The 25,531-nt window shown below is 44.3% G+C and overlaps 1 protein-coding gene across 3 annotated transcripts; it reads left to right on the top strand.

Moving 5' to 3' along the window:
* The first annotated feature begins 13,130 nt into the window (after positions 1-13,130).
* Positions 13,131-25,469, top strand: rai1 (retinoic acid induced 1). 3 transcript variants are annotated; one of them, XM_004071694.4, is made up of 4 exons: positions 13,131-19,691; positions 19,889-19,982; positions 20,896-20,945; positions 23,914-24,489. In XM_004071694.4, exons 1-4 carry the CDS (start codon positions 13,230-13,232, stop codon positions 23,920-23,922), a joined length of 6,615 nt encoding a protein of 2,204 aa, XP_004071742.1. In that variant the 5' UTR covers positions 13,131-13,229; the 3' UTR covers positions 23,923-24,489. The 3 variants fall into 3 exon arrangements, with proteins under 3 accessions (XP_004071742.1, XP_020560990.1, XP_023813343.1); XM_020705331.2 differs by lacking the exon at positions 19,889-19,982 and having other exon boundaries at positions 23,914-25,469; XM_023957575.1 differs by lacking the exon at positions 20,896-20,945 and having other exon boundaries at positions 23,914-25,469.
* The last annotated feature ends 62 nt before the right edge of the window (positions 25,470-25,531 follow it).

Below are 25,531 nucleotides of genomic sequence, written 5' to 3'. Positions count from 1 at the left end.
AGTTGGGATTCCCAGCGTCCATTTATCAAACAACTCCTAAATCTTAATCTGAGATTAAGTTTATGATCCTGGCGTAAGGTACATCTGGAGCAAATAAATCAGTGATCGGTTCACTTTAGTAAATCATGTCTGTGGTTTTTCCACATTCTTCAAGTTTGCAGCTGCAAAACTGTAATCCCTCAACAAGAATGAGCATTAAAAGTTGTAAATATAAGAAAGTCATTTAACTATGAATGCAAACAATCTGAATTTCATATTAAGTGAGCTGTTTTTAAAAATAAAGCCCTTTCAAAATCCACAGGCTGCTTATCCTCCTCCCTCCATATGCATGTTTTCTCTTTCATTTCCCTGAAAAGCACAAACATCTTGGAAAGGCTTTTTTTCTCCCTCTGTCTTGCTTTTTTTTCCTCCATCTGCTGTTGCGAGAAACTGCACGCTCCGGCTACACTTTTCCCTGGAAGACGAACGGCGTTTCTGTGAAATCTAACCCTGTTGAACACTTTGGAAACTGCAGCCAATATTTCCCAGCAGCTTGTTTATGATCAGCTCGCTAATGTCCCCAAATTATCACTTATTTTTTGTGAGTGCTTTCATGTCAAGCAGACTGCTACCAGAGTGCAGAAGCACTGTTGGTGCCTTTGCAGATATACATTAGAAAAACTGGTGTTACCAAGGATACGTGATGGGCCTGGAACTAATTGGTTGGTAGGCGCGGGACGAAGCGGATGACTTAAATGATGGGCAGACGTAAAGTTAGCCCACATGGCTTGTGTGTAATGTATTTCAGCTTCATTTAAAAGTGATGAGTACCAATTTTAGGACATATTAACTGCGTGGAAAACCACAGGCCAACAGAATTACACACTGATTCCCAGAACGTTGATGTACTCAATCAAAAAAACATAAAAGCGATCATCACATATAAAATCACCCAGATGGTCTAGTTTTTTTGTCATTTTTGTTCATCTTTTTATCCTTTTTTGCCCTGCCTTCCTCTTTTCCTTACAGCAGCATCCTTTCACACCCTCTAATTCAGTCAGTTTCACTTAGTCCCAGTGCCCTTACTGCCTGCAGGAGGGATGAAGTCATGCTCTGCAGGTGTGGTTGCAGCTATCGCTTCGCCCTCCCAGTGCCTGCCACTCAGCCACAAGCATATCCGAGCACCGCTGTGCCAACGCCCCACTCAGAACACCTGACTTTGTCCAGTCACGCATGCCGGGCAGGGCACACACACACACACGCCAGGAGACAGGATTGACGCACCTAGGAGTGCACTAAAGCACACACTGCCACCCTTGCATGACGGGCATACCCTTGATTGTCCCCATCTCCAACCTGACTATACCAACTGCAGGTGATAGATGGAGGAGACAGTTTATACATTGAAGTGACTTGGTCTTTTGTTCTGGCCTTTCAACTGCACAGATGTAATCTGTGGTATCAGAGTTTGGGGTCTTAATTCAGCACCGACCAGACAGAAACCAAAAGCATCTATTGGTCTTACGTACTATTTAGGGGGTTTTCTGACTATAGTTCTGCAACATTTATTTAGTAATTTGATGATGAGAGGTGATGGAGCTGCTATGTATTAAACAGAGACTTCCCCCAATCAAATACATGCCACTTTTAGAAAACTGTAAAATAAAAATGGAAACATGTTTTAATTTTGTAGCATACGTCAATAAAAAACAATTTGGCGTGAGGCTATCTGAGTCTCCTCAAGGTTATGAAAACAGAGCTACCGATGCAAAAGTAAAACAGTTTTTATTGCAGGACTATCTAGTCCCCATGATATTAAAAGCAGTTCAGACACCATGCTCAAAACTATTTGGGTATTTTTTTAAATGGCAAATAAGACATCACAGATTTTCTGAAGTAAAAACCTAATAAATATAAACACTATTTATGAGTCCTGATGATAAAAATTTCGAGGGTTAATGAAAGAAAAAATTAAGATACATTTTTTCACATAAAAACCTAATGCATTGTGGTCCAGTAAGCATGGAAGCTCACATGTTTTTCACAGAAACGGAAAGATCTAGAGCAATCCATTTTAGAATTGTAGATAGGACAGCTCTACAAAACGAAGAACACCCTATATAGTGCACTAGTGAATAGTGAAGGAATGCACACACGTGACTGGTGTATACAACAAAAATGTCCAAATGTCCTTGTCAACAAAAATAACCAGGGTTGTAAATAACCCAACTTTTACATTTTTATAAATATCATATATTGTAATTATATTTATATCAGTTCAAATATGTTTCAAAGTGTTTTTCTTGTATCATACGTACTGTACATACTTGTTAAACTTTTCATGTTTCCAAAAAGAAGATTCAGTTTTGGCCTTGCCCACCCAAGTGTCAAAGTGTCCTTGAGCAAGACACTGAACCCTACATTGCTCCTGGTGGTTACAGGTTGGTGCCAGTTTTTGGCAGAGGAGCCGCCGATAGTGTGTGAGTGTGCGTGTATGTGTTAATGGGAATGTGACTGGAAAGCGCTTTGGGCCTTCTAAGAAGGTAGCAAAACGCTAAATAAGTATGGTAACAATTTTACCAAATATATGAGATTTTTGGTCAGTAAGGCAATTTTTATCCTCAGTGTTCAAGTTTGTCCAGGCACCTCTTGGCTCTGCTTTTGAAAGGACAAAATGCGCAGCATAGATGCTAATGTTGCATGTAGGACAAGTTGTGTATCCGTAACTTTGTTTACTACTTCCTGCCACATACCAGACCTTCAGACATGCAGGCGAAAAAAGCGACAGTCAGGATAATGGTTGTAATTATCATTAGTTCTTTGTGATTAACCAAGTGACATACACACACACACACACATCTTCATACACAGAAACACACACTGCAGCACTGCCCTCCACCGCGTGGCACAAAATGGCGGCTTGTGTGCCCTAGCAGACGCTGAGCCTGTAAGGAGGAGGTGGGAACGAGGCCAGGCAGAGGAGGATGTGAGGACTTGGCCCACAACAACTTTGTGAGCGAGGGTGGGTGTGTGTGTGTGTGTGTGTGTGATGACACCGAGGTGTGAGCGTTGACTCAGAGACGCAGACCACCTGCTCTATTTACAGCTGCACAACCCTAGAAAGTGAATGCGCGCTGATGTACGCAAACATGCATGCACCTGAATGAAAACAGACTGACAGACACGAAAGAAGAAAAGAGGAGGGTGGATTTTCACCTACGGGGTTTGTGACCTTCACTCCACCTCATCTGTCCATCCCTTCCCCTCCAAGTATCCCTGTAATTCAGCGCTTGGTTTCGCGGCAGGTAATTTGTGCGCTATTGGAGATTAAAGTTTAATTAGTGAGCGGGGAGTCATTTGGGTCTTAGTTGAGTGGAATACAGAAGCTGTGTGTGTGTGTGTGTGTGTGTGTGCACACCCCGTGCGCACCAAAACACACCAAGGTTCATCTGGAAAGTGAAAGTGGGGAGTCACAGATCCTCCTTTAGCAGGGAAGAAACAAAGCATCCACCCTTTCCTTCATCTTCTTCATCTCTTCCTTCACACACACACGCTCCACCTCTCACTCCTGAGCTCAGTTGGCAGAGTTCCAGAGTCATATTCACACTTCCTCTGTCCCTGAGGAGACACCCACTTCCACACACAGACACACATATCACCCTTGCTGCCACCATCACACTGCGCCACATGCAGAAGAGGAAAGGGAGACGAAAACAAGCAGGCAGCTTTGTCTTTCTGCATCGATATGGCCGATCTGTCACCTGTAAGATGTGTTGAATTACCTGTAACACAAACCCTGACCACTTTATTTGATTCATCTTCTGTCCATCAGTCATTCTGCCACAGTCTGCTTTTCTTGAGCTCAAACTTTCTCATCTGCCTGGGTTTCTTTCATGGGGACATCAAACCTGCCACGCGGTCACACACTAACATGGATGTGAGCGCTCGCTGCACACTCGGCCGTCTTGAGAGCTGGCTTTGCTAATGACAAGGGGGTCTGCATCCCAGCGCCTCTGTTATTTCACCGACGCGAGACGCTGACGCAAATCAATAGGCCGCACGGCCCAACGATAACGATCTCCATTCCTCCTTCTCCTCCCTGCATCTCTCCATTCGCCTCCTCCCACTTGCCTCGCTCCCTGGTGTCCACCCCCACATCTGCCTTGATCTTGCAGGTTCAATCTACCCCCCCCCTCCCCCGGAACCCTCTCCCCCATCTTTGTGCCCTCAATCTCACATCCTCTTTCCCCCTCCTCTTCCCCTTCTTCTGCATCTTTCACGCTCCCACCGCTCTTGATCGCACAGCATCCCTCCAACACGTTTGCCCTTCGTTGCTTCTCTTCCACTGCACCCTGCTTCACATCTCACCACTTATCTCACGTCGCTTTCTCTGGCTCTTTTCTTCGCCCTCGCCTTCTCTCATATCATATTTCCCCTCTTTCCCGTCACCGTGCTGGTTCTCACCTATTCCCAGCTGGTCCTCCATCTCCTCCCAATTTCCCTTCATTTGCTTCTTTCCTCCCCTTTACCGTTTCCCTCAAATGCCTCTTTTATCTCTCTCACGCTGTCTTCCACTTTTTTTAGAGGCCTGCTTCATGTTACGCACTTTCCATCATTCCTGCTTCTCCAAGATTGTTGTAGCTTTGGCTTGTCTAGTTTAGTGACAGTGTGACAGTAGGATAAAGCATCTTTCTGTCAGGTCACTGAAGGGGGATCTTCAGAGGAAAGAGGAGGAGTTAAGGAGGCAAGTTTTATTCTTTGGTCTTCCTCCAGAACTCCCAGTTTGACCAGTCTTTGTTTGCATGATTCTACAGGTTATCTATCTATCAGCAATCATTAACTCTCAGTAAACATAACCAGAATTCATAGGGCGCAATTTTAATTTTTTAAAGAAATTAAATACTTTTTAGTGTGCCTTGCAGTCTGAAAAAGATGGCACTTTTAGGCTTTTTAATCAGCGTTTGACAGTTGATTCCCCAAATGTTGGAATCTGGATGTTGGCACAAGGAAAGATTTCGGTGCAATTTAATTGAGGATGCATTGCTAATATTGGAAAACATTACACACTGACTTCTGGAAAAAAATACTTAAAAAAATGCATTTCAAGCATGACCAAAGGTCAGAGTACCACATCAGCTCCGGGTTGAAGTTGACTCTTGCTCCTAACTTTGCCTAAACCTAAGGCAACTGCAATCCTAAAGACAGAAAAGCTGCAGTGACATTTGAGGTCACTCGCCACCACTAGCATCAGCTCAGCATGCCAAAGCAAAGAGCAGCCTGCCCTTTTCTTACCCAAGGTCACACCTACACACTCCCTCACACACAAAGATGCACAGAGAAACGCACATGGCCAGCAGCTGCAAGGTGGCTGCAGGGCAGCGGAAGGACATGAAAGTCGTGAGGACTGAGGCTACAACTTGGAAGAAGAGGAGAGTGGGAGAGTAGAGATGAAGTGCCAGGATGTGTGTTTTCATGTCTGCGTGAGTGTGATAGAGAGTTAGCAGGCATGACATGGCATCATCAATCAGATGAACTGAAGTGGGATAAGGAGGCGCAGGTGCAAATCAGCATTTTTGTGTCTGTGTGCACACGTGCATCAGTCAAAATTTGCACAAATGTGAGAGAGAACTCACATAAACCAGGGTTCTAACCTCACACCAGATTCCCAGCAACGCAACTTAGTAATATTTAGTACTTTCACCCAAAAGAAGGCAGATTTTTTTCAAAGACGTTTTTGAAATCCAGAAAAAAACAAATCAGACATGGTGCCCTCTAGCTTCAGCTTTTGATTTAAATGATGAAAACCTTTTTTTTTTGGTTTTTTAACATTTTCTTGTGTCATTTTTTCATGATGGAGGAAAAGTGTAAATAAATTTGGCTTAAAATTGCATTTCTGATTATTTCTTTATTCAAATCATTGTGAATCAGGAGCAGACGTAAAAAAATGCAGTTTGAAAAAGATTGTATTTGTGATGTAGAGATTCACTGGGCAGATCACAAGCTCCCTGCTCTGCTCCATTGTGATGCATCCACTTGCAGACAACCTATTTTCTTCGACATTTGGCTCAAAACTGTACGGCTGGATAAATCCAAAATTGCTCACCATTTTTGTTGAAACAGCAGGATGGGGGTATAAAGGGCTGTAAGCTAATGGGAGAGAGTGTAAATTGAGTGCTCTCAGCAACATGAAGGGAAAGGGGGGTGTGCTTACACCATACCAACAGTCCTGACCAGAAACTCTGCAGAAACTATGTCCTCAAAAATCACACAGAATCACACAAAATCATAATTCAAAAACCACTGGAAACGCTTTTCTAATAGATCTAAAGATGATCAGAGTGGGACTTTAGGTTTTAGGAAAGTTAATTCCAGCTCTTGTTGATGAGAAGTTTCTAGACACTTTTATCTCTGATGGCTTCACTTTTGTCTTCTTCTCATCCAATCATCCCCCTGCATTGTTTCTTTCCTCTCCTCTCCAATCTCCTTCACTAAAAGATTCTGATGGAATTCCAAGAAGCTCTGTGGCCCACTTTACAAGACCTAAACTCCCCTGTGTATTTGTGTGTGTGTGTGTGTGTGTGTGTGTGTGAACAATAAATAGAACCAGCAAGCGTGTGGGTGAGGCTATCTTGACTTTACAAGCATCAATCCAGCTCTTTCTCTTCATGTCTCTGTCTTTTGCGGCGGCATGTCTCACCAGGTTTGCTCTGAAGGAGGTTACCCAGAGTCCAACAGTGCCCTCACACACATAAAACACACAAACACACTGCAGGGGTGTTGCAGCCAGTCAGGCCCGATCATTAGAGCTCTCATCAAGCCCAAACCCACAAACGCGTTCATGCTAAATGTTTGTAACACATGTTGGAGATTGCCTTCCCAAGCTGAAACTGATTCATGTTTTCTGTTGACTGCCTTCACACTCTGTGGTTCTGCCAACACAAGGACACACAACAGGGAATGAGCAACCGGTTGCCTTTCTTTTGATTCCTGTCACATGTCCAAGTATCCAAGACAACCTTTGCGTGAAAAAAAGAAAGAAAAAAAAGGCACAACCTCCTAACGGGATGTGTATGCGCTTGATTGCGTGTGTGCGTCTATCATCCTCTCTCGCTCATCCCTCACCTCTCCTGCATCCCCACCCGTCTCATCACTCTGTTACCATGTCAACAAAGCCAGGTTTAGCCCTTCAAAGGGCAGCGCTCGGCAGCTTCCGGCTGGAGGTGACTGCGCTCAAAGACGGAGGGACAAACAAAAAGGGAACGATAGATTGAAAAAAGATAAATGACAGTTGTGTAGGGGAGCAGAACAAGAGAGGGTTGAATGGTTTCAGGTCAAAGCTAAGAGTAAAAAAAAAAAAAAAAAAAAGAGGAGAAAACACAAAGCTATAGGTGTTCCAGATTTGCCCTATCACAGTCCGAACGCTCATCTTGTAGCCACCATGTAAGTAATCTATAATAGTGAAAGGATGTTTGTGGGAAGGAAGTGTGAAGCCATGGTAGTGATTTCAGTCAACATTATGCAAAACTGAACACCTCCTTTTTATTTTTTCAAAAATTCGTTTGTAATTACTCTAAAAGCATTTAGGGAAAAGTCATTCTATGCAGAACTTGTCAATATAATTGGTGGTTTCCTCTTAGAGAGCAATCTCTCCTTCAGGATGTAATTAGAAAACCCATTTACATGAATCTCCATTTACAGGTTATTTTTTGTGTGTTTGAGGGGGGGCTTTAAAAGAATAGGTTGACATGCTATTAAATATGAAGAAAAACAGTAAAGAAATTGATATTTAATGGATGCTGGGAGGAAATCTTGGAAATGTCAGGAGCGCTGAGTCCAGACAAGTCTGGACTTTGGGGTGAGCATGCCCAGAAGAGGCTTGCTCTGAATGCAGAACATTGCAAGAAAAAAAAAAGTTTAATCACCTCGTTTTTGTTCAATCAAGAAATCTAAGAGGTTTTCCTTCATATAACATGAATCCGCTTAACACAATCTGACTCTAAATTTTAATTTGATTGGGTTTTACCACAAGTTTGATCTGAAAAACGTTTGCCTGAAAGATATAGGGACCTAAAAAAAACCTAGGCAATTCCTTTTTAGCTGACTTTCTGCTCTGCAGTCTAGAGATCCCTTGCACGTTTCCTAGCAGGATGACACTGAAAAGTTTCACGGACTGATCACTGGAAAACAAATTTTCATTAGCCAAAGAAAAGCCCCATTCAAAATCAGCAGAGAAATTGATGTTTTACTGCAACAGATTACTTATAATTTTGCATCCAGATTGCAAGTGTAAATTTGTTTTATTTAAAGAAAATGCATTTTTAAGGACATAGTTTCTGCGGACAGGCAGTAGTTCATTAGAAATTCGCCTCACAGTTGTGAGGCACAGAGACACCCCTCCCCAACTTTCCCTTCCCATTGCTGAGAGCCCCTCACAACGCCAACCTAACATTACTGGTGCAACAAAAATGGTGAGCAATAATGGAGATATCCAGCCATACAATTTTGAGACAGATGCCAGCTTGGCCGGGGAAAACGAAGACACTAATGGATCTGTTTGTTTACAAGTGGATGCATCAAATTGAAGCACAGATCTTGTTGCCTGCCCAGTGTATTTTGTATGTCAGAATTCCCACGATTTAAATAAAGAAATACTGAGAAAGGAAATTTTAAGTTGCATTTTCTTAATATACAGTACAGACCAAAAGTTGTGACACACATTCTCATTCAAATGAATGGGAAGGTGTGTCCAAACTTTTGGTCTGTACTGTATGTCCTCCATCATAAGAGATATGCTACAAGAACACCCAAACACCCAAAACACTATTTTTATCTGAGTGGATCTTGTCTGTCTCAGCAGCTGAGTTTCCTCTGCTCTTCCACCAGCCTGTGAAAAGTGTCTGCATGAACCGCGTGTGTGGTATTTTTGCATGTGTGCATCCAGCAGAAATTTGAGGCCAAAGTGTCATCTTCATCTGTGATGAAATAGCCAGCCATGTCTGCAAACTCTGATGAGTCATCGCTAAACCCCAACGACAGGACGACTCAACATCATACACAAACACAGACCTTGCGTGAACTGAACCATAATAGTCTCAAAATGATTAAGGCTCATTTTCTGCTTGTTGCTCTTTTTTCTTTTTTATGGTTTTGATATATATAGTTTAGATCATATGCAGGGTTTGTTGCTGCTTTATACATTGTTGTATAGTGAACTACTTTGTCTTGCACTGCAAAAAGCACAGACAGATTTTTCTATTTCCTACAAAGTAATACACTGTTTCCTTTTATTTTTGTTTTTCATCATAAATATCATATTTCCTTACGCACACATTTCTACCACTTTGCCATCTGACAGATTTTATTTTCTACCTGAACGGTCATGTCAACTTACATCTGTCGCCTGTCTATCAGTATCTGTGGCACATCTCGGTCTCTTATACGTGTCTTCCAATAATCTATGTGACTGGCTGCCAGTGACCCCCTGTGACCTCCAGCTGAGTGTCATGACAACGGGACACTGACAAATGTCTGAGTAGATATTGGCTTCCTCAATCTCCTAAGCCTCCCTCCTGGGTAGGAAGCCACCCACACTGTCTGGTCAGACACTGCAGAGAGACACACAGATGATGCGTGTTTGTCTTTGCATCAGTCTGTCTGTCTGTCTGTCTGCTCATCCACTGTGTTCGTCCTCAGGTCATTTGGTAAAAAGGGAACAACCCTATCAGGAAAAGGAGGATGCAGAGAGGGAAAGATGAATCCAGATTGTAATGTTTGTGCAATTAGAAATGGGGCTTCAGTGCACTGATTGGGAGCAGTGATGGGGCTGGTTGCTGTGTTATTTTGGAGCACGCTGTGCTAAGCAGGGCATTACAGCCAGATGTGGTAGATAAGAGCGCAAACCAAAGAGGAAGCAGGGGTGGCAACGTGTTTGGTTTATTTAGGTGGGGGTGTCAAGGGAGCGTGCGAGCTGAACTTTGCCGTGCACTGCGCCAGTTTGCGTTGGAACAATTCCGGCTGTGGCGGTGAGGTGTTACTTTTTATGTGACGGGATGTGTGAGCGATCGAGTGCGTTTCCTCCCAGGTCGCTCCACCTCACCAGCAAACTGCCTTCCGCATGCATAATTAACCAGGACGGCTGGGGAGGTAAACACGTACAGAGACGCTCCAATCCCTCCACTCTGCACCTCCATTTATGCGTGTGTGTGTTTCCATGTGTGTGTTTATTGGTGTCAAGACAGGCAGAGAGCAGAAAAACGGGGGAAAAAAAGCTTTTGAAGCAAAAGTGATTCAGAGGCAGGGTTTGACAGAACGAGGGAGCTGTCTCTCTGTCTTTTTTGTGGTGTGCGCGTATGCATGTATGCTGAGAAAGGAGATAAATCCAATCTCCAGCTTTCTCAGAGGATGATGTGGTGAAAGAGAGGAAGAGAGGATAAAAAAGGAATGAAATGGGGGGAGAAGCTCTGTGTGCACTATGAACATCCAGCGGAACAATCAGATTCCCCCTCTATCCTTTCCTCTCCCTCTTTCCCTTCTGTTCTCCCTTCTTTTCTTAGAAGCAGACACATTTTCATGCATGGGGAGCACATCCTGGGTATAGAGGAGTGCAGCACAACACAAGGGCTGAATACATTCATCAGTCACTTGTCTAGCAGTTTGTCTGTGGAGCTGAAGCCCTCTTCCAGTTTATAACACTTTGAAATCCTAAACAGAATCTGCAGTTTTGCATGCAAAGGCCCCCGTGTGGTGTTTGCGGCGTCTCCTATTTCCCATGAGGCCATGTTGTAAAGCCCACTCAGTAAATCTTCTCTCCTCCTCTGTCCTCTGCAGCCCCTTCCAACCATCCTCCTCCTCATCAAACTTATTATCTTATCGCTTCTTCCCCACTGCTTCTTCATCCCCTCACCCTCCATCTCCCTCATAATTTCCACCCCCCCCTCTGTAGATTTCATTCAGACCCCAACAGCCTTGTCTTTCTCTCTTGTAGCCATTTTCCTTTCCCATCAGAAAGATTGGAGACAGTTTTTAAGAAAAAAGAAGGAAGGAAGGGTTGAAGAAGGAAGAGAATGCTCTATTTATGCAGATGAGTCTGTGCTGAGAGATGCAAAAAAAGACTGCCAGCTTCAGGAGGAAGGAAGGTGCAACAAAAGGAAGAATGAGGACAACATAAAACCCACACACATAAGGAATCAGACTGTGGGAGTCTTGCTGACTGTGCGCCAGGGTGCACGTAGATCTGTGAGTGGAAGAAAGAGACAGACAGCGGGTTTTGTCTCTTGGTCGTTGCCCCTTCGATCAGTGCAAGCACTACCCAACACACAAACCTTTTTGACGATCAACAAGTAATATTTGGTCATCTAAACACACACATCTCATCCTCACTCCTACCTGACCCCTCACTAAAGCAGAAGCACAGAGCATCCACCAATTCAGCAGAGTGCCACAGTGCCAGCGCTCCCTGTGTGGAGGAGGAACAGCATGGAGGTGGAGAGGAGACGTGACGGGAATGTAGACTCGCCACTCCACACGTGTATTTGAACAGACTGAAGCAGGGGTGGAGTAAATTGATTAGAGAGATGGTTTCTTTGGTGTGTTTGCCTCGTCTTAAGCGTGAGACAATCAGCGAAAAATCCAATTAGCTGTTCCTCCAGATTGGTTTGTAGAGAAGAAAAGCAGATATGAAGGAAAATATTCAAACAAAAGCACTAAGATATGTCCTCGAAAAGGACTGAAATCCAGAAGTCCTGTGTCCATCCCTGATGCTGTCTTCAGTGAGTCTTATCTTGGAGACTCATGTTCCTTGTCCTCTAAAGGCAGCCCATTAAGGTCCTTCTGTGAACCAGCATTAACACATTCAGACAGAACCTTGGAGCTGAAAGACCCACTCCAGTCAACTTTTGAGCCATTTTAAAGCATTTAATTTATCTATTTTAATCAAAAATTTTAAAAATCTGTGTCGTTCTTTAGGATATCTTTTCTGCAGAGCGGCCGTACTTGATTAAAAAATTCCCCTCTGTATTGTGGGTGGAACCACAAAAATGCCATTGGCATGCTCCCTGTTTCTGAGAGCTCTCTGTTTACACCTATTCCCACAACCTTACAGCCCCTCTCAATGTTGGAACTGTCTAGGCGTACAGTTTTGAGTCAGATGGCAGCTCAGATGAGGAAAACAAAGACGTACTAAGAGGTTTTGACCCACTCATTTTGTTTTCTACATTACAAATGAGCTCTTTTTCAAACTGCTTTTTTTGTCTGCTTCTGATTCACAACAATTTGAATAAAGAAATACTCAGAAAGTCAATTTTAAGGTTAATTTTCTTCATTTCCATCATGAAAAAATGCCACAGAACCTGTTAAAAACACCAAAAACACAATTTCCATCAGAGTGGGTCTTGAAAAACAAGTGAACTCAGAGCAAAGTAAAGTGTGAAGATGAAACTGTCTGACTTTAGAAACTTCCAAAAGCTGCACAAACTCCTGAAAACAAGGATGACTTCACACAAGCCTCACGTGCTATCAGCTTCAATGACGCCGTGTCTGGTGGGATGAACCTCCGTCCCTGGTGAGAACCAAATGCAAGGGTGTGATGCTAAAGGTGGCTGACACACACATGGAGATACACACATAGAAAAACACACACAATGCTCTGTCTCCGGGAAAGACTCTCCTTAGTTCTCTCTTTTGTTTTAGCTAAAGGTTACAGACTCCTAATGCAGTTTCAAGATCATGACAAATATTCTGTGTTTGGAGCTCACACTAATATCACACTGCTTGAATATCCGGTAGTGGAGGTTTTCCAAAAGAGGAGAAAGGGGATCTCAGAGTAACTGAGACCAGAAAACATCACTTAAATCAAATTTAAAAAAATACTTTATTAGATTAAATTTTGCAAAATCCTTCATTGCAACGTATTGTAAGTCTTTCCATCAATGATAATTGTTTTGTATGACTTATCTTAATCATGCCATATTACTTTATGACAAATATTTTTTGTTTCAGATTTCTATGCCGGTTTCCTGTTATTATTTATAAAGGGATTTCAAACTTTTTTTGTAAATAAATAAAAATGTTTTCACTTTAAATCCTGAAGAGTTTTTAAATTGATGTTTACAATTCTGACAAGGTTCACTAATCCTCAGAACTTCTTGTTTTGTTCTCTTTTCCCTCATTCTCAACATCCAGAACCATCCCCTTTCCCCCTTTCCCTTCTCACCTTTCCTCCCCATTCACTGCCCTGGCTACAGGAGTGAGATATGCAGTCCTTTCGTGAGCACAGCAGCGGTTACCACAGTAACCAGCCTTGCTACCAGCAGGAGCCCCATGAATTATCCCGCCTGGAGACCTACCGGCAACACCCTCATCATCCCCACCCTCAGCATCCACATCCAGGCCCTGGACCACATCCAGGCCCAGGCCCGGGGCAGAGCAGACCGGGCTATGAAACACACTCCTTGGCAAACACTGCTAGCATGCCTCCGGCCGGAGGAGGAGGGATGGGAGGAGGATCCAAAGACTGTTACAGCCAGCAAACCTATGCTGGATACCCAGGGACTGCTGGAGGGACTGGCAGTGGAAATGGGGGCTCAGCAGCCTCACAGACAAAGAAGTCCTTCAGAGGAAACAAAGTGCCCCCAACAAACCCTGGTCAGCATCTGCAGGGTTCTGGAGGGTACAATAACCACATGGGCCCAAGTAGTTACTCGGCCCAGTATTTAAGTGAGGGGCATCCCCAACAAAAGTGGGAGGACTCACCCCAACTTGCACAGTTTGAACAGGAGATGGTGGGACGTTTGGAAGCTGGCAGTACCCCCACGCCGGTTTCCTCTCAGTACATGGACCTGAACATTATGGGGCATTCTCAGACCCAGTGCCATCAGCCCTCTACCTCTATTTATACCAGCCCCCACAGTCAGCCTCACCCTCCTAACCTTGCCCCTTCACCCCTTATGTATCCCCAGAGCCACCTGCACTACCCACAGCCTTCCCCTTCTCCATCTCCATACATGGAAAAGTGCAATCCAATGCCCCACTGCTATAAAGGTTACAACATACCTCCGAATTCCCAGTACGTAAGACAAATGAGCAGCCACAGCAATCTAAAGCAAGGAAACTACAGGTCGACCCAGAATAATTACAGTTATCAGCAGGCCCTCCCCAGAGTTTATGAGCAGCAGCCCTCTTTACAGTCCTTGACCAACACCTCAGAGCCCCACCCGAAGTACCAACAGTACAACCAACCCCAACAAAACTACTGTTTGTCAGACCTGCCAGTCAGATCTCCAGAGCAGTATTATCAGACTTGTAGCCCCTCCTCCAATCACTCCCCTGCACGTTCTGTCGGGCGTTCACCCTCGTACAGTTCCACCCCTTCACCACTAATGACAAATCCAGACTCATTCCAGTACAGCCAGCCGCCCATGACACCTGGGGCAGCCTCAACCTCTTCGTCCTCCTCAACTGGCATGCAGGATCAGGCCAATGCAAACAACATGCTGCTGCCCCCGCGGTCACACCCATCACCCAACGTGTCGCTCACAGCCCCCCACAGCTTCACTACAACACCACAAGTTCCCACCATGAAAGAACGCTTTTCAGAGAAACTGTTATCTAACCCCAGCTTGTGGAGCCTGAATGCCCTCACCTCTCAGGTGGAGAACATCTCAAATAATGTCCAGCAGCTGCTGCTTTCTGAGGCATTGGTTGCAAACAAGAAAGCCAGTAAACGCAGCAGTGGTGGGAGTACCAGCAGTGCTGGAAGTGGAGTGTCCTCTAAAAAGGGTGAAGAGTACAAAAGTCCTTCTTATGCAGATAGCAGTGGTGGTGTGGGTGGGGGACCCATGCAGGACCGCTACTCCACCCCCCAACACCAGTCAATACCCATGGAAATCCATGAGGGTGGTTACTCCAGTAGTAGTGAAGAACCTCTAGATAGAGGCTACTATTACTTTGGCCAGAGCAGAAGTCCGGCTCAGGCCCACAACAACACTCAAATCAGTCTTGACACAGCCTCGTCTTGCTCGCTTGCTTCTCCTGATGACATGTCAACCAGGTCTGGTGACTCAGGTCTCCACAACCTAACTCCTGACCCTACCAGGTGTCAGCCAGGACAGGTAGGTGACGGCATGAGTACTCCTGCAAAAAGCTTGAGTGACGAGCGGTCTCCCACAAGTGTCATGATTCCCAGCCCCATGAAACAAGAACAAGATTCCCCATCAAATGTGCAGAGCATCATAGAGCCTGGCAAAGAGAATTTTGAAGAGTCAGCATGGATGGATAAATCGGTTGACAAAGACGAGGTGACAATAGAGAAAAAACATGACTGGGAGAGACTTTCAGATTCAGCCAAGTCAATGGAGAAGCCAGATAAGTGGTCAGATGAAGAAAAATGTCAAGCAGCTTACAGCAAAATAAATACAGGTATGACAGAAAAACACTATTGTTATGAGAACACAGTGTACCAAGAGGTCCAGGGCAAATATGACCCTGATGCAGCAGATTCTGTTGAAGAGTCACCAGCAGACCTCTCTGACTCAAGCAACAAAGATCCATTTGGTCGGGAGATTAAGACAGAGGCATTCAAATCAGAATCTCCAACAGCTTCTGAAAGCTCAGTGAAAACATTTTCTTTTATTTCAAGGGGTGACCTTGAGCAGGATCAATATTCCATTGAAAAGGATGATAGCTCAGAGAACGCCAGCCCAACACCCCAAGCTGAAGTCTTGGAAGACTGTGACTCGGATAAAAGAGAGAGCAGAGATCAAGAGAATGAAGAAAGAGAAGAGGGTATGGGAAAGGAGAAGGTCGTTGAAAATGAGGAAGACATGCAGAAAAAACGTAAAAGCTCAGCTTCCCCTCATTTCTCTGAAGAGGTGAGAGTAGACCAAGGGGAGGGGAAGAAACTCAGCCAGTCATCGACTGAAGAGCACATGAATAATAGAGTTAGCCAAGAGAATCCTTCTGGAGATCTTTTCAGTAGAACAGAGAGTTTGAGTTCTGAGTTCAATACAGATGATGAATTTGCAGGGGCATTTGTCAGAGCTAATTTAGCATCAGCTAATGCAGGGATGGATCCTTCTGCGAGAGAGTCAGCCATTGGTGACACTGTCCCTCAGTCTCAATCTGCCATGCCTGTATTTTCTGCTCTCACCGAAAAGGCAGCACCTCCGGTGCAGGGAAGGGATCATATTGATCACAGTGATGCTAAAGTGCTGGAGCCAGACTCTCCTCAACTGCCAGGGAAGTCAATACTCCCGTCAGCTCCTTCCTGGGCAAACACGCCACCTTCCCCCAAAAAAGGTGATGAGGATTTAGAATCGGGCATCAGCTGCACTAGTGCCATGACTCCATTGGCTAAACCAGAGCCGGTAGCTCCATCTTCCCAACCAAGATCATTTGGACGTAAGCACGCCAGAGGTCGACGGAGAATAACTCATTCAGGTGTGAGGATACGGCAACAGTTACGTTTAGAGAGGGAGGAGGAAAAGGATGAGGAAAGAGCCACACCTGCCTCACAAATGTTGGACGTGACTCCCAGCAAGACTGAGCTATACTCAGATCACACTGATCTACCACATCAGGACTCCATTGTAAGTCAGACTTCCAAAATAGTGACAGATGGTTTTCGTTCAAGAATGTGCACCCGCTCGTTTAATGCAACAGATGTGCAAACCAAAACTGAACTCAACTTGAAGAGAAAGCCCGGCCCAAAGGCGGGTTCAAAACCTGGACCAAAGCCAGGAATAAAACCTGGGATGAAGCCAGGGCCTAAGCCTGGACAAAAGTCCATTTCAAAACCAGGACCTAAACCTGGACCAAAACCTTTACCAAATGAAACAGAAATACCGCTAAAAATTGACTCTGTTGTTAAACGTAAACCAGGACCCAAACCAGGTTCAAAGCTCAGATCAAAGCCTGTTTCAAAATCTGTTACAAAAACAGTCCCAAAACCTGGACCTAAACTGACTCCTAAGCCTGGACTCAAGCTTGAGGATGCTTTGACACCAATAGATATTCCCTCTATTAAAGGTGTAGTAGGTCGGCCCAAAGGCTCCATAACTAAAGCAAAAGTAGTGCAACAGGAAGTCACAGTTGAAGCTGTTGCAGGGCAACAAAGTAGAGGTAGAAAAAGCCTTAAAACCTCAATACCCCAACTGAACCAGGATACTAAACCAGCGCAAGCAGACAGCCAAGTACAACCTGAGGCAAAGGCAGTAGAAAATGAGAGTAAGAACATGGTCTTGAGATCCAGAAAACCCCCAAAAGACAAACTGGAAAATGACAAAAAGAAAGTCACACAAGGAGACACCCATACATTATTAAAAATTAAAGTCAGGGATGTTTCTCCAGTAATAGAAGACAATATTGATGTAGAACTAACTCCAACTACTGGTTCTGACATGGTTAAAACACCAGATGCTTCTGACACACCTGCACCACCTTCACCATCAGATTTCCTCCTGCAATCTCAGAAAAAGACCTCCCCACCACTAAATGTAAATCAGCGTAAATCTACCCCAGAGACACCCATCAAGAAAAAGAGGGGTCCAAAGCCCAAACCAAAAATTGCACCACCTCAAACAGAAACACAGGAAGAGGTTGACCCAACACTCACAGAAAAAAATGTGCAAGGTCCCAGAAGAAAGCGCGGCCCACCCAAGAAGACCTCCACAGTCACCCTCATAACCAAAGACATTAGTGTCACTGACGTCGTGGGTGATGTGGCAGCAAATCCTCATCAGTGCCCTACCAAAACAAAAGTTCTCCCACCACGTAAAGGCAGGGGTCAAAAATATGAGGCTATGGTACAGAAGATTACTTCGCCAAGCTCCAAGAAACACATGCCAACACCTCAGCCAGACAGCATTCTAATGGATGATGCCGCAAACAAAGTGTTGTCTGAGAATGTTCTAAAGGAAAGTGAAAGTCCAGTTCAGACAAACAATACTGAGATGTTAGAACCTGGGAAAGAGGGGTCAAAGCAGCAGAAAGCATCAGTCATTAAGGAAGAGATGACACAGGAAAGAGAAAATCAGGAAATGACTGAGGAGAAGTTAACAGAAGGGTTAAGACACAGACAGAAGGATGAGGTATCAAATAAGACAGAGAAGAAAGAGGAACACTTTAAAGTAGACACACAGCAGGATATCACAGAGTATAATGCTTTGGGTTCAACAGACACCCACTTAGATGTAGGAGGTTTAGGTGAGTTGACACACCAGGCATCGGAAAGTGTAATCACTGCTGCCCTTAAATCCACTAGAGCCAAAAGGAAGAGATGGGCAATGGTAGAGAGTGCAGATGTTTCAGTTGTAGCCTTAGAAGCCGGAAGCCTAATAGTCACAACCCCCAGGTTAGCAAAACAGAGGGCCATCAAAAACAACCACGAAATGCACCTTAAACAAAGAAGGAAGAAGAGAAAAGATCAGGAGTCCACAGAGAAAAGTGATACAGCTGAAGAAACCAACACTGAAGGGATAAAACAAGAAGAATCAGCAGATGAGAAAGTGACCCCTATGGAAACAACAACACCGCTGTCAGTTAGCCAGGATGAGATTCTAGAAAACCCCCAGTTTATCAAAACCGAAATCGTTCAAAAACCTCGAAGAGGACGAAAACCATCAGCACACCCGACTAAAAGAAAAAGAAGCAAAACCCCAATAAAACAGTTACCTGTCAAGCTGCTGAAAGTTCATAAAAAGCCAGGCCCAAAACCTGGCATGAAGGATGCTATTGAGGTAATTGAGGCAGTTGTTAGAGCTGCTGGTTGCGAACAGGCTAAAAAAGAAGAGAGAGAAATAGAAGAAAGGACAAGATTGGAAAGGGAGAATCCAGACAAGGAGGACACGGGCATCATGGGTCCTGTGGTGACTGCAACGGAGAAACTGACAGAGATCATTTCTGTGAAAAGAATCAGGCGCAAACCGATCTATCAAAACTCAAAGCTGTCTTTTTGTCCCTACGTACGAATCAACAACTCCAGGGACTTTTCATCCTGGTGTGCCATAGTCAACAAGCCTGACGACGCGGTGGTATTTCAGAGGCGGAGAAAAAAGGGCATTCTTAGAATGAGGAATCCTTTCACTGTGGCTAAGGTGACGCCACACACTGCCGCCATGATACAGGGGCCTATGGTCAATACAGATATATCTGGTAGGAGTCTTACATGTTGTCTTTGTGGAAAGCCAGCAAATTACAAAGACCTCGGGGATTTGTGTGGACCATACTACGCAGAAGATAGTGTTCCGCGTAAAGTTTTGACCATCACACACACAGAATCCTTCAGAGAAGAGTCAAACACAACTTGTGGCAATGACTGTAGCACTGCTGAAAAACCAGGTGCTTCGGAGAACGACGCCGAGGTCAACGTGGACAAAGAAGGAAACGCAGAAGCATCATCTCAAGAGCCCAGCAGCAGCAGGCATCATCACTGGCGCTATCGAAGAGCAGAGAGACCTGAAAGGTCATGTCGGGAAGGCGCTCCACGAAGATTAACGCTTCGAGAGAGGTTCAGGAAAATGAAGCAGCTTCAGAATGTCAGCAAAGGGGCTTCAGGGGACCAAGAGGGAACCAACAGCATCTTCCAACGGCTGCGAATGGAAGCAGAGGCCAGTGAGCACTGGGCTCATGAAAACTGTGCCATTTGGACCAAGGGGGTAATTATGGTAGCTGGGAGACTGTATGGACTGAAGGAGGCTGCCAACAGCTCAGCACAAACGGTACGTCAGTTTTAATACCGCCAGACGATCGTTTAGTTTTGTGTTAAAAAATGACACAGATACTGTTAAAGTTCTGCTCAAACTACTCTTAACTTATAACATTTCCCACATTTCTTTTCTCTATGTGCCTCTCTTGGTCAATTTGTTTGTTTCTTTTCTGTCTTTGTCCATATGTCCATCTGTCTGACTAACCCCAGAACTGCTACAAGTGCCAGACTGAGGGGGCATCCCTCAGCTGCTGTTGGAGAGGCTGCTCTCATAAATACCACTATGTCTGCGCCAAAGAGATAGGTAAGAGACCATAGAAAGAGAGAAAGGGAGGAGCAAGGTTTGAAAATACTTGAGAGCGGCACAAATAAGAATGTGGTGGAGGGGGGTGAGTTGGAATGGAACCAAGGAGGAAAGCGAAGGAAAAAAATGGGGAAAAAATTAATAAAAGATGAGAAAAGACAGAAAAAAGTGAACGTTGGTAAAACGAGAAGGTAAACGCACCAAGGAAAAACATTATTGAGTGTGAGACGATATGGCTCAGAGCTCTAGAAGAGAACAAAACTATAAAAGAGGGAGGGAGTTTCAAATAGGGAGAATAAAGAAAGTGGGAGTATAAAACAAGGAGAAAAGGAAAAGGTGGAGGGAAAGGTGGTGTGCATTGCATATTGACTGCAACCCCCCGTGGCTCCATCTATCCAAGCTGCTGTTTGACACTGAAACATGTGTGTGTGTGCTCAAGCATCGCAGCATGAGTGTTTCGCCCATCTAAACGCCTCCCCGTGTGCATCTTCTATGTGTCCTATACGTATGTCTCCTCAGCGCCTCCGCATGTGCGTTGCTGTCAGTGGTTGTGTGTCTTCAAGTCAGCACATATGTGACATGGCTCCCCCTCGTGAAACCTCACAACAAAGAGGTACAGCCTGAGGATTAAAGGGCCGCCACATCCGCCGAGCCAGCACAGGAAGCAGAGCGAGGCCCGTTTTAATCCTGCTGAGTGGACCATCCAAATCTCCCTGCATGTCAGCCACTCAGTCTCTCCCACTCTGTCGTCCTCGTTCATGCTTTCATTTCTATGTGCTTCTACCCTTCATATGGGGGGAATAGTGCTTTTTGTACACACCCACTCCCTATCATGCATTTGGGGTTTTTTGTTTTGTCCTTTTAGCTATTGTTTGTCTGTAACACTCCTTTTGTCTGTCTATCCGCCTTGCAGGCTGTACATTCCATGAAGATGATTTCTCCATCAAATGTCCTAAACATGAGGTAAGAAAAAGAAAACTTCATTAAAACTTGCATAAGAATCAACACCAATACATCATTTGACAGTAACTGACCATTAACTGCAGATGAAAACTGGACTCCTCCCCCTCACGTTCCAAATAGGAAGCAAAAATCCCATAGAGTTCTGTTAGGAAATAAACAGCTATTACTCATTAGTCATTGCATTTGTTAGAATCACCATTTTTGCTATGCTACTTTTTTAACATGTTCTTGCAAATGCTCTTTTTTTGCATATTAGTGCAATTCTTCAAGTTATAAACCGACCAATCAAAAGTTTCAATGCAAGTATGTGGCCTTATGTTGAAGCGTTTGATTGACAGATTCTCCTCAGCGCGTTTTCAAGTGATAAGGGTGTGGACTTCCAGCAAGCTCACTCCTGATTGGATAGAAATGACGACTCATGGGGACTCAGACCAATCACTGCTTATTGACAATGTCTGGCTCCAACGTGCCGAAAAATGGCGACTGAATTGACTTCATTTGGTTGGAGCCGGAAGTAAGCCATTTTCTACGGGTGACATCACACTCACTCTGTCCAGGTCTCGTATACAGTCACAAATGCTGAGTCATGATTGAACCTGGCATTTTAAAGAAATGAAAAGGATTCAAAGAAATTTGGAAAATTCTATTGATTGTCTTTTAAGGGGTTTGCTCTGTTGATTTTGAAGGATCACATTAGTGTAGAAATTTAAAAATATTTGTATTGCCTTGGGCTATGTCCAGTTATCCAACCACATCATGGCTCCTTGTGTAAAAGAAAAACATCAATAGTAGACGCATCTTGTACTAATATTGATGATTCTTGTTTTTTATAACTCCATAACAGTACTACACTGCAAAAACTCAATCTGAGTAAAGTAAAGAAGACCCTTGTTTCAAGAAAAATGGTAAAGAAAAGTTATTAATGGCTAAATAATTTTAGTTTGAAAATACTTGAGTGCCTTAGTGACTAGCATATTTTCTTTCTTAAAATAAGAATGCTTGGCAAGACCATTTTGTTTTACTCCATTGGCCTATTTAAAGACATTTATTTTTTTATTTTTTTTAGGGGGCCTGTTTTTGCAGTTGCAAGTTTCTGTGGAACAAATATGACCAATTAATCCTGAATTGAGCCTTACTGTGGTTGTTGATTGCTGTTTGTGCTAAATGGAACGTGGGAAATGCTGTGAAGGCCCTAAGCTCAAGCAGCATCATGGGTAAAGAAACTGTGGCCCAAGTTTAGGTCCTATCTATGGTATTCGGGTGAATGCCAGGTATACAAATCCTCTGAAGCTTTCATAAGGCTGTTTTTATATGTATATGATGAAACTGTGGTGTGTCAGCCTTCAGCCTAAAGCTTGATATTCAGCTCTTGTCTAAAAAGTCTGTAAAAGTCGTGCGGTGTTGCAAATCGCCTCACCTGTCAGTGGCGCAAACACAATCAGCTTTCCTGTGAGACACACACCGTCTGGTGGTGATGTATTTACACTGCAGCGCAGAGAGGAAGGTCAAATGCGAGGGGGGTGGTGGGAGTTGAAGATGCTGACATTCAGCAGAGAGCGGCGGTTGCCTACTCTCCCTGCGTCTCTCCTCCCCTCCCTCCTTTGCTCCCTCTTTCTTTCCTGATCTCCTCTGTGCAGACTGACGGGGATAAAAAGCTGGCTCCTGATCAAAAAAAAAAAAAAACCATCCCCACCATGACTGCCTGCTGCCCCAACACACACACTCTCTCCTAGCTCTCCACTTCTCGTTATTTCTCTTCCCTCCTCTTTTCTTCCTGTTCCCCTTATTTAGCCGCTTTGCTTCCCTGCCGCTCCAGCTCCCTCAGCTTTTCACTCTGTTCACCTCTCATCTCCTACAAGCTTGCTATTCCATTTTCAGTCATCCTCCCGTCATCCGTTCTCATCCCTTTTTCCCGTTTTCTTTCTCATCTTCGCGCCTCCACTCCCCACCTCCCCTTCACCTCAACTCCTACGTCTGAGCAGCAGAAGCCCTGAGTGCAAAACTGAGAGAAGGAGAGCAAGTCGGGGAGCTGTTGCTGTTGTCTGGCTGAGGCAGAGCTGTCATCAGCTGAGGGATCTGAAGGCCTTTGTGTGTGTGTATATGTGTGTGTGTCTGTGTGGGTCTGTGCCGAGCCAATTTGAGCAGAGCAGCCTAATCAAAGGGAAGAGGAGCGATATGCACGTTTCCTCATGAGCATCCTACCCATGAGAAATTCACCTCCTCTCCCCTGTATTCACTGGAAAACAAACGCAAAGGCGCCTCCATCAGCTGCAGCTCCACATGATGAGGGCATCAGAGTCACAGACATGCACAGGGAAGAACAGACTCATTTGTGCTGCTCGCTGAAATAAAACAAACAGTTAATGAGGACAGTTACATCAGAGAATGACAGACTGAGATCAACAGATAGAAAAAGTGAGAAGGAGGACGACACGAGAGAAGAGCGGCACAGTTACTCCAGGAAAAGAAACAGGAGGACGACAGAGAAAGAATGAGAAAGAAAAGACAGAGAGCGAAGCAGCTGGTCTGAATCCAGGGCATAAGGATCGGCAGCTGGCAGTTCAGAAGGGAAAGACTGTGAAAGTGAACAAGAGGCTGGGCTGCAGAGGAGCAGAACAGGAAAGTGAGCACGCCATCACCAACACACCAACGCAATTAGATGGCGTTCTGGGTCTTTTTCTCTTGCAGAGAAGCTGGTTCACTGGTCAGCACCCATCTCCCCATTCCTGCAGTCTGCTTGCTTTTATGTTTTTACTCTGCAAACACGCAGCATCCGCCTGATGCTGGAGGCTTTTCAATAGTCATCACACCTGCCTGATTTCACACTTTACAACAAAAAAGCGTAAATTAGGAGCTTGCAGGCCTTCAAGTGCTCTGCGGTGTTGTTAAGAGGGAAAATTAAGGGCTAAATGCATTTAGAGGATGAAGTTTGGGATTCACATCAGTTTCTTTTTTCTTCCCCCTCAAGGACCTGTAAGATATTCCTGTGTTCCACATTCACTGCCATTCTGCCACCAATCCAGCAAGGCTCCAACAGCCACCCAGCGCACACGGATGATGGAGATGATGGATGTTGGCCGGAGGCTGCACTGCGGTGGAGCCGGGAGCGGTTCAAACCCTGGCTGCCGCCTGAGCTCGGACTAAGATATGGGATTTCTCAGAGGAGTCCGTTGCAGCGAGGCGGTGGCACTGTTTAGGAGGAGGACACGCTTTGTCTGGAGCCTTGTGCACATTTTGAGGGGAGAGGCTGCTTAAAATGCAGAGGGGAGAGAACGTGTGTGCTCTGCCTTCAGATGGGTTGCTATCGTCCTCAGACAGCTGGCAGACACTGATTGGACAGGAACATCCCTCTGGCCACCTTGTCCGTGGGCCAACAGGTGCACACGCGTGTGCTGGAGCCTCTCTGGGAGTGTGTGTGAAAAGCATTTTCATTCCACGTGCACATCACCAGTACACGGTTGGTTTCCATGGGTGTGTGTGTAAAAAGCATCTTCAGTGCAACATTACCACAAGGAGAAAAATCCAAAAAACGAAAGAAAAAAAACAGCAACCAAACCACTGGATGTAGTGTCTCAATCTGTGCATTTGTGTTGAAAACGAGACAAAATGTGAGGAAAGTGTACATGCTGATGTGCTTCACAGGTTCTAAATATTCCAAAATCCAAGAGTTATAATGGACGCAGTATTTTAATATAATGCTCTTATCTTTGGAGATGTATTTTAATGTGCATTATGACTAAACATCATTGCGTCATATTGGTATATGTCAGGCTTTGTGTTCTTCAAAACATGCAAAAAAAATGTATAAAGGTATTTATAAAAAAAATTAAGAAAAATATGAATTCTGTTTAAGAGTTTATTTCTAAATGAGTGACCATCCGAGATGTACAGTCACCATAGTTGCAGATGAGGAAGCAGCCCCATCTCACCTCATGAGTCTGTACAGTTCCGAAGTATTAACCGTGATTACGTCACACGCCACGATTCTACGACACACGCCTGTCAGTCTGAAAAAAATGTAGCCTCTTTTGCTCCACTGTGATGCCCATCACCTCAGAGCGGGAGCCCCAGTTCTGGTCACATCAAACGTTGACATTTTTGAGTATTGAAACTGGAAAAAAAAAAAAAAAAAAAAAAAACTGCATTAAAATTTTTCTCTTTTCTGAGGCTCGTTATTTAATGGTGTACATAGGTCTTTGATGCTGTTTAAATGTAAGATGTGATGTACTAATATAATTGTGTATAGTATTTCTTAGAGATGTTTATTTTCTATAAAATGGAATATGTTATTGCTTATAAAATGTTATTAAAAGAACCCATTCATGAAAAAAAAATAATGCTAACAATAATAATGCCAATCTTTTTGGGAATGTCACTTGTCTTAAGTGGGAGCATGCCGTTTTATTGATTTTCATGTCGATTTGTTTGGACTTGATGACGCAGCATCACTTTGTTTGAGATGTTTTTTTTTTTGTAACGCCAATGTTAAATATACCAGCACTTTTCAATGCTGCTACAACCAAAGCCTGCCGTTTTTGTCTTCTATGATTATTTTTGATGCCACATCGACATAAAAGCACCGGAAA

This window comes from Oryzias latipes, chromosome 8 (genome assembly GCF_002234675.1).
Source record: "Oryzias latipes chromosome 8, ASM223467v1".
In the NCBI taxonomy this organism is placed as follows: Eukaryota; Metazoa; Chordata; class Actinopteri; order Beloniformes; family Adrianichthyidae; genus Oryzias; species Oryzias latipes.
This window is presented reverse-complemented; position numbering and strand designations above follow the sequence as displayed.